Source organism: Salmo salar, chromosome ssa06 (genome assembly GCF_905237065.1).
Source record: "Salmo salar chromosome ssa06, Ssal_v3.1, whole genome shotgun sequence".
In the NCBI taxonomy this organism is placed as follows: domain Eukaryota; kingdom Metazoa; phylum Chordata; class Actinopteri; order Salmoniformes; family Salmonidae; genus Salmo; species Salmo salar.
This window is the reverse complement of record NC_059447.1, coordinates 4,341,665-4,358,300: the sequence shown is the minus strand read 5'-3', so window position 1 is coordinate 4,358,300 and position 16,636 is coordinate 4,341,665. Positions and strand designations below refer to the sequence as shown.

At 41.2% G+C, this 16,636-nt stretch overlaps 1 protein-coding gene across 4 annotated transcripts in view; it reads left to right on the top strand.

Moving 5' to 3' along the window:
- Window positions 1-16,636, top strand: part of LOC106592109 (regulator of G-protein signaling 9) — a 34,586-nt gene that overhangs the window by 6,583 nt on the left and 11,367 nt on the right. For 3 of the 4 annotated variants that reach the window (XM_045719586.1, XM_045719584.1, XM_045719585.1), the window contains 6 exons: window positions 968-1,018; window positions 1,227-1,333; window positions 5,820-5,871; window positions 13,408-13,466; window positions 13,810-13,886; window positions 14,625-14,706. In XM_045719586.1, coding sequence (XP_045575542.1) covers window positions 968-1,018; window positions 1,227-1,333; window positions 5,820-5,871; window positions 13,408-13,466; window positions 13,810-13,886; window positions 14,625-14,706 — 428 coding nt within the window. The remainder of the gene's footprint in view (window positions 1-967; window positions 1,019-1,226; window positions 1,334-5,819; window positions 5,872-13,407; window positions 13,467-13,809; window positions 13,887-14,624; window positions 14,707-16,636) is intronic. The other variant, XM_045719587.1, reaches the window with a different exon arrangement.

Sequence of the window (16,636 nt, the reverse complement as noted above, 5' to 3'; positions counted from 1 at the left end):
CCCCACTGAGAGACATATCTCCTCAGACAATATCCCCTCCCATCTCTATTATACTATTACAATGTTTTGCCCTAGATCCTTTTCCTGGTGGAGTAAATATGTCCACCGTAGCCATGTAGCAGGGCTGAAACAACCCAAACATTCAACTGAAGCCAATAGAAAGCTAGGTAGCGGTGCTGCCCAGTAGGGGAAACAGTAGGGAAACACCTTCCATCAATGCTACATTGTTGTTATTTAAAAAAACTGAATTCTGGGAAGTTGTGGTTAGTTATTGGACTAGCTAAGATTCTAGAGCTGCGGCAGACTGTCTTATAGACTGGCTGCTAGGCTTGCTACTGAAGGTTATATAAGACAGCTGTCAATTGGATCAGATCTGTGTGGGTGCTTTGTGCTCCCAAGCTGCCCTCTAATCCTGGGATAAGACCAGGGCCAGGGGGGAAAGATCAGACTTGCATCCCAAACGGCATAGTGCACTGCATAGACTTATGGCTGTGGTCAAAACTAGAGCACTATATAGGGAATAATATAGCAACATGGTCCTTCCTTCCTTTCATCTCCAGCCCTCCTGTTCATCCCAAATAGCACCCTATTCCCTACATAGTGCACTACGTAGCCTTATGGGCCCTGGTCAAAACTATATAGGAAATAGGGTGCCATTTGGGACGAGGGCTGGAGATGAAGGGAAGGAAGGACCATGTGACAGACAGGAAATTGTCATCACAGTCATGGTACTTCCTGCTTCAGTGCTGGTTGTTATTGTAATTTGTAGTTTTTCATGACAAACAGACAGATATATACTGATCAATCTAATCACAAGTTAAGCTATACGGCATAAACTCCCACACATTGTTATTAAGTGATGGATTCTGCACTGTGTCTGAGCCAGGTAGTACCTTCAACAGATAGTCTGTGTGTAGACCAGGCCTGTGAGAGCTGTTGTCATGCTCACTTGTCATCCATCACACAGGGCAGGACATTTTAGCATGGATTGTCACCAAAATGAAGGTTACCACAGAAGGTAAGCAACTGGATTCTATGAATGGATTTGGCTGGGTACTTATATCAATTAATTAAACACAATAAAGGTATTTTTTTAATGTAATTACTACTTCATTACCATGTTATTATGCAAGCAAGTCACTACCAGTTAAATGCTGTAAACTAAAGTATAACCAAGAGCTTTGATAATATATGAACCCCCCCTCCTCTCCTCCCCCCTTCACCAGAGGCCCAGGCGTTTGGGACCATGCTGGTGGCCTACGGGTACATCTACCCCCTCCAGAACCACAGGAAGTTGGTCCTGGTCCCCGACAGCACCCTCTACCGCTTCCAGGTACCTGCCTGTAACTATCTGTGTCTATCTCCCTGTAACTACCTGTGTCTACCTACCTGTATCTCCCTGTAACTACCTGTGTCTACCTACCTGTATCTCCCTGTAACTACCTGTGTCTATCTACCTGTAACTATCTATGTCTATCTACCTGTATCTCCCTGTATCTATCTACCTGTATCTCCCTGTAACTACCTGTGTCTATCTACCTGTAACTACCTGTGTCTATCTACCTGTAACTATCTATGTCTATCTACCTGTATCTCCCTGTATCTATCTACCTGTATCTCCCTGTAACTACCTGTGTCTATCTCCCTGTATCTCCCTGTATCTCCCTGTAACTACCTGTGTCTATCTCCCTGTAACTACCTGTGTCTATCTCCCTGTAACTCCCTGTAACTACCTGTGTCTATCTACCTGTATCTCGCTGTAACTACCTGTGTCTACCTACCTGTAACTATCTATGTCTATCTACCTGTATCTCCCTGTATCTATCTACCTGTATCTCCCTGTAACTACCTGTGTCTACCTACCTGTATCTCCCTGTAACTACCTGTGTCTATCTCCCTGTAACTCCCTGTAACTACCTGTGTCTATCTACCTGTATCTCGCTGTAACTACCTGTGTCTACCTACCTGTAACTATCTATGTCTATCTACCTGTATCTCCCTGTATCTATCTACCTGTATCTCCCTGTAACTACCTGTGTCAACCTACCTGTATCTCCCTGTAACTACCTGTGTCTATCTCCCTGTAACTCCCTGTAACTACCTGAGTCTATCTACCTGTATCTCCCTGTAACTACCTGTGTCTACCTACCTGTAACTATCTATGTCTATCTACCTGTATCTACCTGTATCTATCTACCTGTATCTCCCTGTAACTACCTGTGTCTATCTACCTGTATCTCCCTGTAACTACCTGTGTCTATCTACCTGTATCTCCCTGTAACTACCTGTGTCTATCTCCCTGTAACTACCTGTGTCTATCTCCATGTAACTACCTGTGTCTATCTCCATGTAACTACCTGTGTCTACCTACCTGTAACTACCTGTGTCTACCTACCTGTAACTACCTGTGTCGTTCTACCTGTGTCTACCTACCTGTATATCCCTGTAACTACCTGTGTCTATCTACCTGTATCTCCCTCTAACTACCTGTGTCTATCTCCCTCTAACTACCTGTGTCTATCTCCCTGTAACTACCTGTGTCTATCTACCTGTATCTCCCTGTAACTACCTGTGTCTACCTACCTGTATATCCCTCTAACTACCTGTGTCTATCTCCCTGTAACTACCTGTAACTACCTGTGTCTATCTACCTGTATCTCCCTGTAACTACCTGTGTCTATCTCCCTGTAACTACCTGTGTCGACCTACCTGTATCTCCCTGTAACTACCTGTGTCTATCTACCTGTATATCCCTGTAACTACCTGTGCCTATATCCCTGTAACTACCTGTGTCTATCTCCCTGTAACTACCTGTCTACCTACCTGTATATCCCTGTAACTACCTGTGTCTATCTACCTGTATCTCCCTGTAACTACCTGTGTCTATCTCCCTGTAACTACCTGTCTACCTACCTGTATATCCCTGTAACTACCTGTGTCTATCTACCTGTATCTCCCTGTAACTACCTGTGTCTATCTACCTGTATTTCCCTGTAACTACCTGTGTCTATCTACCTGTGTCTATCTACCTGTATCTCCCTGTAACTACCTGTGTCTATCTCCCTGTTACTACCTGTCTACCTACCTGTGTCTATCTCCCTGTAACTACCTGTGTCTATCTACCTGTAACTACCTGTGTCTATCTACCTGTAACTACATGTGTCTATCTCCATGTAACTACCTGTGTCTACCTACCTGTAACTACCTGTGTCGATCTCCCTGTAACTACCTGTGTCTACCTACCTGTATCTCCCTGTAACTAGCTGTGTCTATCTACCTGTATCTCCCTGTAACTACCTGTGTCTTTCTACCTGTATCTCCCTGTAACTACCTGTGTCTATCTCCCTGTAACTACCTGTGTCGATCTCCCTGTATCTCCCTGTAACTACCTGTGTCTATCTACCTGTATCTCCCTGTAACTACCTGTGTCTACCTACCTGTGTCTATCTCCCTGTAACTACCTGTGTCTACCTACCTGTATCTCCCTGTAACTACCTGTGTATCTCCCTGTATCTCCCTGTAACTACCTGTGTCTATCTACCTGTATCTCCCTGTAACTACCTGTGTCGACCTACCTGTAACTACCTGTGTCTATCTACCTGTATCTCCCTGTAACTACCTGTGTCTACCTACCTGTAACTATCTGTGTCTATCTCCCTGTAACTACCTGTGTCTACCTACCTGTAACTACCTGTGTCTATCTACCTGTATCTCCCTGTAACTACCTGTGTCTACCTACCTGTATATCCCTGTAACTACCTGTGTCTATCTACCTGTATCTCCCTGAAACTACCTGTGTCTATCTCCCTGTAACTACCTGTGTCGACCTACCTGTATCTCCCTGTAACTACCTGTGTCTATCTACCTGTATATCCCTGTAACTACCTGTGCCTATATCCCTGTAACTACCTGTGTCTATCTCCCTGTAACTACCTGTGTCTATCTACCTGTATCTCCCTGTAACTACCTGTGTCTATCTACCTGTATCTCCCTGTAACTACCTGTGTCTATCTACCTGTATTTCCCTGTAACTACCTGTGTCTATCTACCTGTATTTCCCTGTAACTACCTGTGTCTATCTACCTGTGTCTAACTACCTGTGTATATCTAACTGTGTCTATCTACCTGTATCTCCCTGTAACTACCTGTGTCTATCTACCTGTAACTACATGTGTCTATCTCCATGTAACTACCTGTGTCTACCTACCTGTAACTACCTGTGTCGATCTACCTGTATCTCCCTGTAACTACCTGTGTCTACCTACCTGTATCTCCCTGTAACTAGATGTGTCTATCTACCTGTATCTCCCTGTAACTACCTGTGTCTATCTACCTGTATCTCCCTGTAACTACCTGTGTCTATCTCCCTGTAACTACCTGTGTCTCCCTACCTGTAACTACCTGTGTCGATCTCCCTGTATCTCCCTGTAACTACCTGTGTCTATCTACCTGTGTCTCCCTGTAACTACCTGTGTCTATCTACCTGTATCTCCCTGTAACTACCTGTGTCTATCTACCTGTATCTCCCTGTAACTACCTGTGTCTATCTACCTGTATCTCCCTGTTACTACCTGTCTACCTACCTGTGTCTATCTCCCTGTAACTACCTGTGTCTATCTACCTGTATCTCCCTGTAACTACCTGTGTCTATCTCCCTGTATCTCCCTGTAACTACCTGTGTCTATCTACCTGTAACTACCTGTGTCGATCTACCTGTATATCCCTGTAACTACCTGTGTCTATCTACCTGTAACTACCTGTGTCGACCTACCTGTATCTCCCTGTAACTACCTGTGTCTACCTACCTGTATCTCCCTGTAACTACCTGTGTCTATCTACCTGTATCTCCCTGTAACTACCTGTGTCGACCTACCTGTAACTACCTGTGTCAATCTACCTGTAACTACCTGTGTCTATCTACCTGTAACTACCTGTGTCGATCTCCCTGTAACTACCTGTGTCTACCTACCTGTATATCCCTGAAACTACCTGTGTCTACCTACCTGTATCTCCCTGAAACTACCTGTGTCTATCTCCCTGTAACTACCTGTGTCTACCTACCTGTATTTCCCTGTAACTACCTGTGTCTATCTCCCTGTAACTACCTGTGTCTACCTACCTGTAACTACCTGTGTCTACCTACCTGTATTTCCCTGTAACTACCTGTGTCAACCTACCTGTATCTCCCTGTAACTACCTGTATCTCCCTGTAACTACCTGTGTCTATCTACCTGTATCTCCCTGTAACTACCTGTGTCTATCTCCCTGTAACTACCTGTGTCCTACTACCTGTATCTCCCTGTAACTACCTGTGTCTACCTACCTGTAACTACCTGTGTCAACCTACCTGTATCTCCCTGTAACTACCTGTGTCTATCTACCTGTATCTCCCTGTAACTACCTGTGTCTACCTACCTGTATTTCCCTGTAACTACCTGTGTCTACCTACCTGTATCTCCCTGTAACTACCTGTGTCTCTCTACCTGTAACTACCTGTGTCTATCTACCTGTAACTACCTGTGTCTATTTACCTGTATCTCCCTGTAACTACCTGTGTCTACCTACCTGTATTTCCCTGTAACTACCTGTGTTTACCTACCTGTATCTCCCTGTAACTACCTGTGTCTATCTACCTGTAACTACCTGTGTCTATCTACCTGTATCTCCCTGTAACTACCTGTGTCTATCTCCCTGTAACTACCTGTGTCTATTTACCTGTATCTCCCTGAACTACCTTTGTCTATCTCCCTGTAACTATGTGTCAGAGGCAGAGCAAATGACTAATCTTCATGTCACTGTCTGTCCCAACTTTTCCTCAGACCCCTTATTTCTGGCCCATGCAGAAGTGGCCCGCTGAGGACATAGACTATGGTGGGTTTATCTTCTGTAGTGAAAGGAGAGTGAATGTCCAGTCACTGTCAGATACTTATTTTTATGTATTTAAACAAATAATAAATTAGTGGGTAGATCAGCTTCAATACTGCAGATAGATTGTGGCTTCTATCAATGTAATTGGCTGCATCATTTCCAATATCCCATATATTTCTTTTGTAAATATATATATTTACTCAGCAAAAAAGAAACGTCCTCTCACAGTCAACTGTGTTTATTTTCAGCACACTTAACATGTAAATATTTGTATGAACATAACAAGATTCGACAACTGAGACATAAACTGAACAAGTTCCACAGACATGTGACTAACAGAAATGGAATAACGTGTCCCTGAACAAAGGGGGGGTCAAAATCAAAAGTCAGTATCTGGTGTGGCCACCAGCTGCATTAAGTACTGAAGTACACCTCCTCCTCATGGACTACACCAGATTTGCCAGTTCTTGCTGTGAGATGTTACCCCACTCTTCCACCAAGGCACCTGCAAGTTCCCAGACATTTCTGGGGGGAATGGCCCTAGCCCTCACCCTCCGATCCAACAGGTCCCAGATGTGCTCAATGGGATTGAGATCCGGGCTCTTCGCTGGCCATGGCAGAACACTGACATTCCTGTCTTGCAGGAAATCACGCACAGAACGAGCAGTATGGCTGGTGGCATTGTCATGCTGGAGGGTCATGTCAGGATGAACCTGCAGGAAGGGTACCACATGAGGGAGGAGGATGTTTTCCCTGTAACACACAGCGTTGAGATTGTCTGCAATGACAACAAAGTCAGTCCGATGATGCTGTGACACACCGCCCCAGACCATGACGGAACCTCCACCTCCAAATCGATCCCACTCCAGAGTACAGGCCTCGGTGTAACGCTCATTCCTTTGACGATAAACACGAATCCGACCATCAACCCCGGTGAGACTAAACCGCGACTCGTCAGTGAAGAGCACTTTTTGCCAGTCCTGTCTGGTCCAGCAACGGTGGGTTTGTGCCCATAGGTGACGTTGTTGCCGGTGATGTCTGGTGAGGACCTGCCTTACAACAGACCTACAAGCCCTCAGTCCAGCCTCTCTCAGCCTATTGCGAACAGTCTGAGCACTGATGGAGGGATTGTGCGTTCCTGGTGTAACTCGGGCAGTTGTTGTTGCCATCCTGTACCTGTCCTACAGGTGTGATGTTCGGATGTACCGATCCCGTGCAGGTGTTGTTAAACGTGGTCTGCCACTGCGAGGACGATCAGATGTCCGTCCTGTCTCCCTGTAGCGCTGCCTTAGGCGTCTCACAGTACGGACATAGCAATTTATTGCCCTGGCCACATCTGCAGTCCTCATGCCTCCTTGCAGCATGCCTAAGGCACGTTCACGCAGATGAGCAGGGACTCTGGGCATCTTTCTTTTGGTGTTTTTCAGAGTCAGTAGAAAGGCCTCTTTAGTGTCCTAAGTTTTCATAACTGTGACCTTAATTGCCTACCGTCTGTAAGCTGTTAGTGTCTTAACAACCGTTCCACAGGTGCATGTTCATTAATTGTTTATGGTTCATTGAACAAGCATGGGAAAAAGTGTTTAAACCCTTTACAATGAAGATCTGTGAAGTTAATTGGATTTTTATGAATTATCTTTGAAAGACAGGGTCCTGAAAAAGGGACATTTCTTTTTTTGCCGAGTTTATATATATACACACACTACCGGTCAAAGGTTTTAGGACACCTACAAGGGTTTTTCTTTATTTTCACTATTTTCTACATTGTAGAATAATAGTGAAGACATCAAAACTATGAAATAACACATGGAATCATGTAGTAACCAAAAAAGTGTTAAACAAATCAAAATATATTTGAGATTCTTCAAATAGCCACCCTTTGCTTTGATGACAGCTTTGCACACTCTCTATATTTAAAAAAATATATATTTTCCTTCATTATATTCCCCTAACCATACCACCCCTCTCCTAATTGGAGTAAACTAATGGACAGCAACACTTAGGCTTCTACTTCCATCTTATACATATTATATATATTTTACAGACAGAGTATATTTTACGATAGTTACCTTTTGTTTGTTTTTAGTCCTTCAGCTCCACTCAACCCCTCCAATCTGTCTCTGAAGACCATCCAGATTTGACATATATTTGACATATATTTTTCAACTGTGATGTGTCACAAAAGTTCTGAATCTTTCTATGAGTTTTAAAACCCCAGCAGTGCTATCTGATGAGTTAGGTAAATGTTGCAATTCTTCAGCCATTCCTGAACCTGCCACCAAAAACAAGCTACATATGGACAGCACCATAACAGACAATCTAATGATTCTGTCTCTTCGCAGTAAAATCTGCATGGCTGGGATGGTTGTATTTCCCATATATAAAACGTTCTATTGGTTGCAAGAATTTTATATAAAAATGGAAAAACTCAAAGTTTTGAACCCAGCATTGTTTTGTGCATCACTTCACTGTGACATGGAGTCAGTAGATTGAACATCTCTTCCCAATTATTTTACGGTCTCTATGGCACAGCTGTCAATGTTTTGGTGCTTAAATGAAACTGGTACACTTTTTTTATTTATCACAATTTTCTTTAAGCAATTTTGGTCTTTAATGCAGGGCCGACAGATAACTTCCTTACTTTCTCTCCCTTCTACTTGCCTTCCCATTTTTGCGTTAATGCTGCAATTAGTTGGTTGTAATTTGGGGTAGAGCAGACATTTCCATATATTTATGTTAGCTGTGTCCTATTTATGATATCATTTACAAAGATTATACTTTTTTTTTATTCTCAAAAAATAATATTTAAAAAAAATAAAAAATTAGTATATTTGAGTTTAACCAAATATACTAATGGTATTATTTGTTCTGTCTTTTCTGCTGGATTAAACTGAAATTGCAACCAACTTTCTATGGCTTGTTTTAAAAATAGCAATATCCCCCAAGTGAGATATGACTAAAGAGTTAATCAGGGTAAACTGGGATATGACTAAAGAGTTAATCAGGGATATGACTAAAGAGTTAATCAAGGTAAACTGGGATATGACTAAAGAGTTAATCAAGGTAAACTGGGATATGACTAAAGAGTTAATCAAGGTAAACTGGGATATGACTAAAGAGTTAATCAGGGATATGAATAAAGAGTTAATCAGGGATATGACTAAAGAGTTAATCAGGGATATGACTAAAGAGTTAATCAGGGATATGACTAAAGAGTTAATCAGGGTAAACTGGGATATGACTAAAGAGTTAATCAGGGTAAACTGGGATATGACTAAAGAGTTAATCAGGGTAAACTGGGATATGACTAAAGAGTTAATCAGGGTAAACTGGGATATGACTAAAGAGTTAATCAGGGATATGACTAAAGAGTTAATCAGGGATATGACTAAAGAGTTAATCAGGGTAAACTGGGATATGACTAAAGAGTTAATCAGGGTAAACTGGGATATGACTAAAGAGTTAATCAGGGATATGACTAAAGAGTTAATCAGGGTAAACTGGGATATGACTAAAGAGTTAATCAGGGATATGACTAAAGAGTTAATCAGGGTAAACTGGGATATGACTAAAGAGTTAATCAGGGTAAACTGGGATATGACTAAAGAGTTAATCAGGGATATGACTAAAGAGTTAATCAGGGTAAACTGGGATATGACTAAAGAGTTAATCAGGGTAAACTGGGATATGACTAAAGAGTTAATCAGGGTAAACTGGGATATGACTAAAGAGTTAATCAGGGTAAACTGGAATATGACTAAAGAGTTAATCAGGGTAAACTGGGATATGACTAAAGAGTTAATCAGGGTAAACTGGGATATGACTAAAGAGTTAATCAGGGTAAACTGGGATATGACTAAAGAGTTAATCAGGGTAAACTGGAATATGACTAAAGAGTTAATCAGGGTAAACTGGAATATGACTAAAGAGTTAATCAGGGTAAACTGGGATATGACTAAAGAGTTAATCAGGGTAAACTGGGATATGACTAAAGAGTTAATCAGGGATATGACTAAAGAGTTAATCAGGGATATGACTAAAGAGTTAATCAGGGTAAACTGGGATATGACTAAAGAGTTAATCAGGGATATGACTAAAGAGTTAATCAGGGTAAACTGGGATATGACTAAAGAGTTAATCAGGGTAAACTGGGATATGACTAAAGAGTTAATCAGGGATATGACTAAAGAGTTAATCAGGGTAAACTGGGATATGACTAAAGAGTTAATCAGGGTAAACTGGGATATGACTAAAGAGTTAATCAGGGATATGACTAAAGAGTTAATCAGGGTAAACTGGAATATGACTAAAGAGTTAATCAGGGTAAACTGGGATATGACTAAAGAGTTAATCAGGGTAAACTGGGATATGACTAAAGAGTTAATCAGGGATATGACTAAAGAGTTAATCAGGGTAAACTGGGATATGACTAAAGAGTTAATCAGGGTAAACTGGGATATGACTAAAGAGTTAATCAGGGATATGACTAAAGAGTTAATCAGGGTAAACTGGGATATGACTAAAGAGTTAATCAGGGATATGACTAAAGAGTTAATCAGGGTAAACTGGGATATGACTAAAGAGTTAATCAGGGTAAACTGGGATATGACTAAAGAGTTAATCAGGGTAAACTGGGATATGACTAAAGAGTTAATCAGGGATATGACTAAAGAGTTAATCAGGGTAAACTGGGATATGACTAAAGAGTTAATCAGGGTAAACTGGGATATGACTAAAGAGTTAATCAGGGTAAACTGGGATATGACTAAAGAGTTAATCAGGGATATGACTAAAGAGTTAATCAGGGTAAACTGGGATATGACTAAAGAGTTAATCAGGGATATGACTAAAGAGTTAATCAGGGTAAACTGGGATATGACTAAAGAGTTAATCAGGGTAAACTGGGATATGACTAAAGAGTTAATCAGGGATATGACTAAAGAGTTAATCAGGGTAAACTGGGATATGACTAAAGAGTTAATCAGGGATATGACTAAAGAGTTAATCAGGGTAAACTGGGATATGACAAAAAAGTTAATCAGGGTAAACTGGGATATGACTAAAGAGTTAATCAGGGTAAACTGGGATATGACTAAAGAGTTAATCAGGGTAAACTGGGATATGACTAATGAGTTAATCAGGGTAAACTGGAATATGACTAAAGAGTTAATCAGGGTAAACTGGGATATGACTAAAGAGTTAATCAGGGTAAACTGGGATATGACTAAAGAGTTAATCAGGGTAAACTGGGATATGACTAAAGAGTTAATCAGGGTAAACTGGGATATGACTAAAGAGTTAATCAGGGTAAACTGGGATATGACTAATGAGTTAATCAGGGTAAACTGGAATATGACTAAAGAGTTAATCAGGGTAAACTGGGATATGACTAAAGAGTTAATCAGGGTAAACTGGGATATGACTAAAGAGTTAATCAGGGTAAACTGGAATATGACTAAAGAGTTAATCAGGGTAAACTGGAATATGACTAAAGAGTTAATCAGGGTAAACTGGGATATGACTAAAGAGTTAATCAGGGATATGACTAAAGAGTTAATCAGGGTAAACTGGAATATGACTAAAGAGTTAATCAGGGTAAACTGGGATATGACTAAAGAGTTAATCAGGGTAAACTGGGATATGACTAAAGAGTTAATCAGGGATATGACTAAAGAGTTAATCAGGGTAAACTGGGATATGACTAAAGAGTTAATCAGGGTAAACTGGGATATGACTAAAGAGTTAATCAGGGATATGACTAAAGAGTTAATCAGGGTAAACTGGGATATGACTAAAGAGTTAATCAGGGTAGGGATATGACTAAAGAGTTAATCAGGGTAAACTGGGATATGACTAAAGAGTTAATCAGGACGGATATGACTAAAGAGTTAATCAGGGTAAACTGGGATATGACTAAAGAGTTAATCAGGGTAAACTGGGATATGACTAAAGAGTTAATCAGGGTGGGATATGACTAAAGAGTTAATCAGGGTAAACTGGGATATGACTAAAGAGTTAATCAGAACGGATATGACTAAAGAGTTAATCAGGGTAAACTGGGATATGACTAAAGAGTTAATCAGGGTAAACTGGGATATGACTAAAGAGTTAATCAGGGTAAACTGGGATATGACTAAAGAGTTAATCAGGGATATGACTAAAGAGTTAATCAGGGTAAACTGGGATATGACTAAAGAGTTAATCAGGGATATGACTAAAGAGTTAATCAGGGTAAACTGGGATATGACTAAAGAGTTAATCAGGGTAAACTGGGATATGACTAAAGAGTTAATCAGGGATATGACTAAAGAGTTAATCAGGGTAAACTGGGATATGACTAAAGAGTTAATCAGGGATATGACTAAAGAGTTAATCAGGGTAAACTGGAATATGACTAAAGAGTTAATCAGGGTAAACTGGGATATGACTAAAGAGTTAATCAGGGTAAACTGGGATATGACTAAAGAGTTAATCAGGGGGATATGACTAAAGAGTTAATCAGGGTAAACTGGGATATGACTAAAGAGTTAATCAGGGTAAACTGGGATATGACTAAAGAGTTAATCAGGGATATGACTACAGAGTTAATCAGGGTAAACTGGGATATGACTAAAGAGTTAATCAGGGTAAACTGGGATATGACTAAAGAGTTAATCAGGGTAAACTGGGATATGACTAAAGAGTTAATCAGGGATATGACTAAAGAGTTAATCAGGGTAAACTGGGATATGACTAAAGAGTTAATCAGGGTAAACTGGGATATGACTAAAGAGTTAATCAGGGTAAACTGGGATATGACTAAAGAGTTAATCAGGGATATGACTAAAGAGTTAATCAGGGTAAACTGGGATATGACTAAAGAGTTAATCAGGGTAAACTGGGATATGACTAAAGAGTTAATCAGGGTAAACCGTGATATGACTAAAGAGTTAATCAAGGTAAACTGTGATATGAGTAAAGAGTTAATCAAGGTAAACTGTGATATGAGTAAAGAGTTAATCAGGGTGATTTTTCCACAAATAGACAGATATTTTCCTTTCCATCGTAGTAACATCTTATCTATGTTTGCTAACATTCTATTCAAATGTATTAGAGTGAGAATTTCTTTCTTTCGGGATATAAATACCGATTATGCCAACATCACCGTCAGACCATTTTATTGGTAAACTACACGGTAATGTAAAATAATATTTTTTTTTTGTGATCCAATACGTAACATAGTACACTGATCATAATTTGGTTGTAATCCAGAGAGGTTAGGAAAAGTATCTAGATCCTCTGAGGCTGTGGAGGGATTCAGATTGTGGATTGAAAAGCAAACATGAATCGTCAGCGTTTCAGTGACAGCTGTTTTTAAGCCCTGCCAGCTACTTGTTAATGTGGCTGTTGTTCCAGCTAGTTAAGATAGTGACACAATAACATTCTGAGTCACATGTTCTCACGTAGACAAACTGATCATATATTAACCCAGTTTTCTGCACCTGGCTGAGGTAAAGATGTGGTAAATAACGTGTCGTATACTTCCCCTCTCTCTCCCTAAAGCCATCTACCTGGCCAGGAGAAACATCCGGAAGAAGGGGATGCTGGAGCCCTATGAGCAGGTACTACGGGTGGGAGAAAAAAGACTGGGGGAAAAAATGGCCATCTTAAATAAATCCCACTTACTACGCCAGTGATATGTGGTTGTCTCACCTAGCTATCTGTGGATAAGAGCGTCTGCTAAATGACTGTTAATGTCAGGTACAGTAGCTGTCTCACCCATAGGGCTATAGTGGTGGGTTAAGGGCTGGTGTTGGTTATATTCTGTTGTCTGGGGGATCCAAAGCAGAATTGAGGAGCAAGATATTTCTTTATACATGATTCTGTTATTTTATCTTCGGTGGATTTGTCATCTATCTATTTGACTTTTAGTTATTTTAGTCAAACATCTGTTGTTTTCAACAGCAACACTACGACAATCTCCACAAATGGATGAACCCCAAGTGGGATTTCATCGTGATGCAGGCTACAGAACAGTACAAGTATGTAACCTTCTGAAGACTGGATTAGACTACTGTTTATGTGTTGGTAGGGACCCACACACTGTGCAGGCTTTTGATCCAGCCCAGCACTAACATGCCCAATTCACCTAATCAAGAGCTGTGTGATTATTCAGCCCAGCATTAACATGTCTGATTCACCTAATCAAGAGCTGTGTGATTATTCAGCCCAGCACTAACATGTCTGATTCACCTAATCAAGAGCTGTGTGATTATTCAGCCCAGCACTAACATGTCTGATTCACCTAATCAAGAGCTGTGTGATTATTCAGCCCAGCACTAACATGTCTGATTCACCTAATCAAGAGCTGTGTGATTATTCAGCCCAGCATTAACATGTCTGATTCACCTAATCAAGAGCTGTGTGATTATTCAGCCCAGCACTAACATGTCTGATTCACCTAATCAAGAGCTGTGTGATTATTCAGCCCAGCATTAACATGTCTGATTCACCTAATCAAGAGCTGTGTGATTATTTGAATCAGATGTGTTAGTGCTTGGATGAATAAAAGCCTGCACACCTTGTGGGTCCCCAAGACCAGGTGTAATTCAATAGTGACCTGTCTTTCTTTGTTTCCTCTATCTACCTCCTTTCCCCTGTCTGTTTCTCCGATATGTGTTCTGTCTGTCTGTCTGTCTGTCTGTCTGTCTGTCTGTCTGTCTGTCTGTCTGTCTGTCTGTCTGTCTGTCTGTCTGTCTGTCTGTCTGTCTGTCTGTCAGGGCTAGTAAAGAGAGGAAGAAGCCAGACAGAGTGGTGTTGGACTGTCAGGAGAGAGCCTACTGGATAGTACACAGACCACCAGTGAGTACAGACCGACCAAAGTGGTTGTGTGTGTGTGTCCACAAGGACAGGATATTGTTGCTGTCAGCCTATGAGGTCCATAGCGTCTAGTCCTGCTCTCTCTCCTTTCACTGTGACTCTGTTTCGTGATGGAATTTACTCTGACCCCGCCGTAAAGTTTGATGTGGTAGTAAACAGCTCGGAGGCAAGTGTATCCTTTTAGGTTATTTAATGTGGAACTCACTTGACTAGTGACTACAATGGGGTATCTCTGCTAAACAGCTACATGATTAATGACAAGTTAAATTCACAGTCATATCCCTACGCAGAATACTCCAGTTATAGTTGTATCACCCAGTAGTGTTAATACGCATCACATAGGAACTATATCAGCTCACACCTTCCCTCTTAGTCTGTAGATCTGAATGAGACCTGTATGAGATCTGTATGAGACCTGAATGATGAGACCTGAATGAGACCTCTATGAGACCTCTATGAGACCTGTATGAGACCTGTATGAGACCTGAATGAGACCTCTATGAGACCTCTATGAGACCTCTATGAGACCTCTGAGACCTGTATGAGACCTGAATGATGAGACCTCTATGAGACCTCTATGAGACCTGAATGAGACCTCTATGAGGCTCTATGAGACCTGAATGAGACCTGAATGAGACCTGTATGAGACCTGTATGAGACCTGTATGAGACCTGTATGAGACCTCTATGAGACCTCTATGAGACCTCTGAGACCTGTATGAGACCTGTATGAGACCTGTATGAGACCTGTATGAGACCTGTATGAGACCTCTATGAGACCTGTATGAGACCTCTGAGACCTGAATGATGAGACCTGTATGAGACCTCTGAGACCTGTATGAGACCTGTATGAGACCTCTATGAGACCTGTATGAGACCTGTATGAGACCTCTGAGACCTGAATGATGAGACCTGTATGAGACCTCTGAGACCTGTATGAGACCTCTATGAGACCTCTATGAGACCTGAATGAGACCTGTAGTGTTATTACATGACCAATAATAACAACAAGTTTCTCTAGTCTGTTAATGATACAATACTACGCCTCGTTTCAATAACAAACAAAGTCATTTTATCCCCAACAACTGTTTCTGTTCTTTTTTTTTCTCAACAAAACTTTTCTTTCAACATAACAGTCTCATTCTTTTCAGTCTTTCAACTTAACTTTGAACTAAAGGCTGCTGGGTGGACTACCAGTTTCCTGCATAGAGATGTTGAGTGTTATTGTGTCTCACTGTAGCCACGAGGCCGTGGTCCAGACAGACAGAACAGCAGCAGAACTACAGCAGGCCTCATTCAGAACTAGAGGTCTACTGGGCTCCATCCAGTCTGTATCGCACACAGTCAACCACTACAGGAGAACTAACAGGGGTCATCAGTTGAAACATTGGGGGGGGGGGGAGAACATCTCCAAGGACTGTGTGTGATGTAATAGAACACAGAGAAAAAGATACCAGGTGTTTTTAGGACATGGGGAAAATCAAACCTGTTACTCAGTTCAGGTAGGCCTCCACACTGCAGCAGGAAACTAGGAGGGGTGCTTGACAACGCTGAGGAAAATCCAACAAAAGGGTTTACCAGGAAAAACTTCCAAAAGGACTAATTAGAGGCAGAAAGGAGTTGGAGCATGTTCAAGTAGCTTCCTATTGGTTCATTCATCCCCCCTCCTCTCCCCTGTGACTATTCCCCAGGACGTTGCTGTAAATGAGAACGTGTTCTCAGTCAACTTAAGGGTTAAATAAAAACAATTAAATACAAGTAATATAATGTTCTCATTCAAAATGAACAATGATTGAGGATGTTGGTACCAGATCTGTTAGAAAAACATCGGTCTGCTCGTTGGAGACCATTAACAATGCAGCATGATCATATGATGTTTCTTTCTGAGTCTCCCCACTTCCTTACCCAGGGGA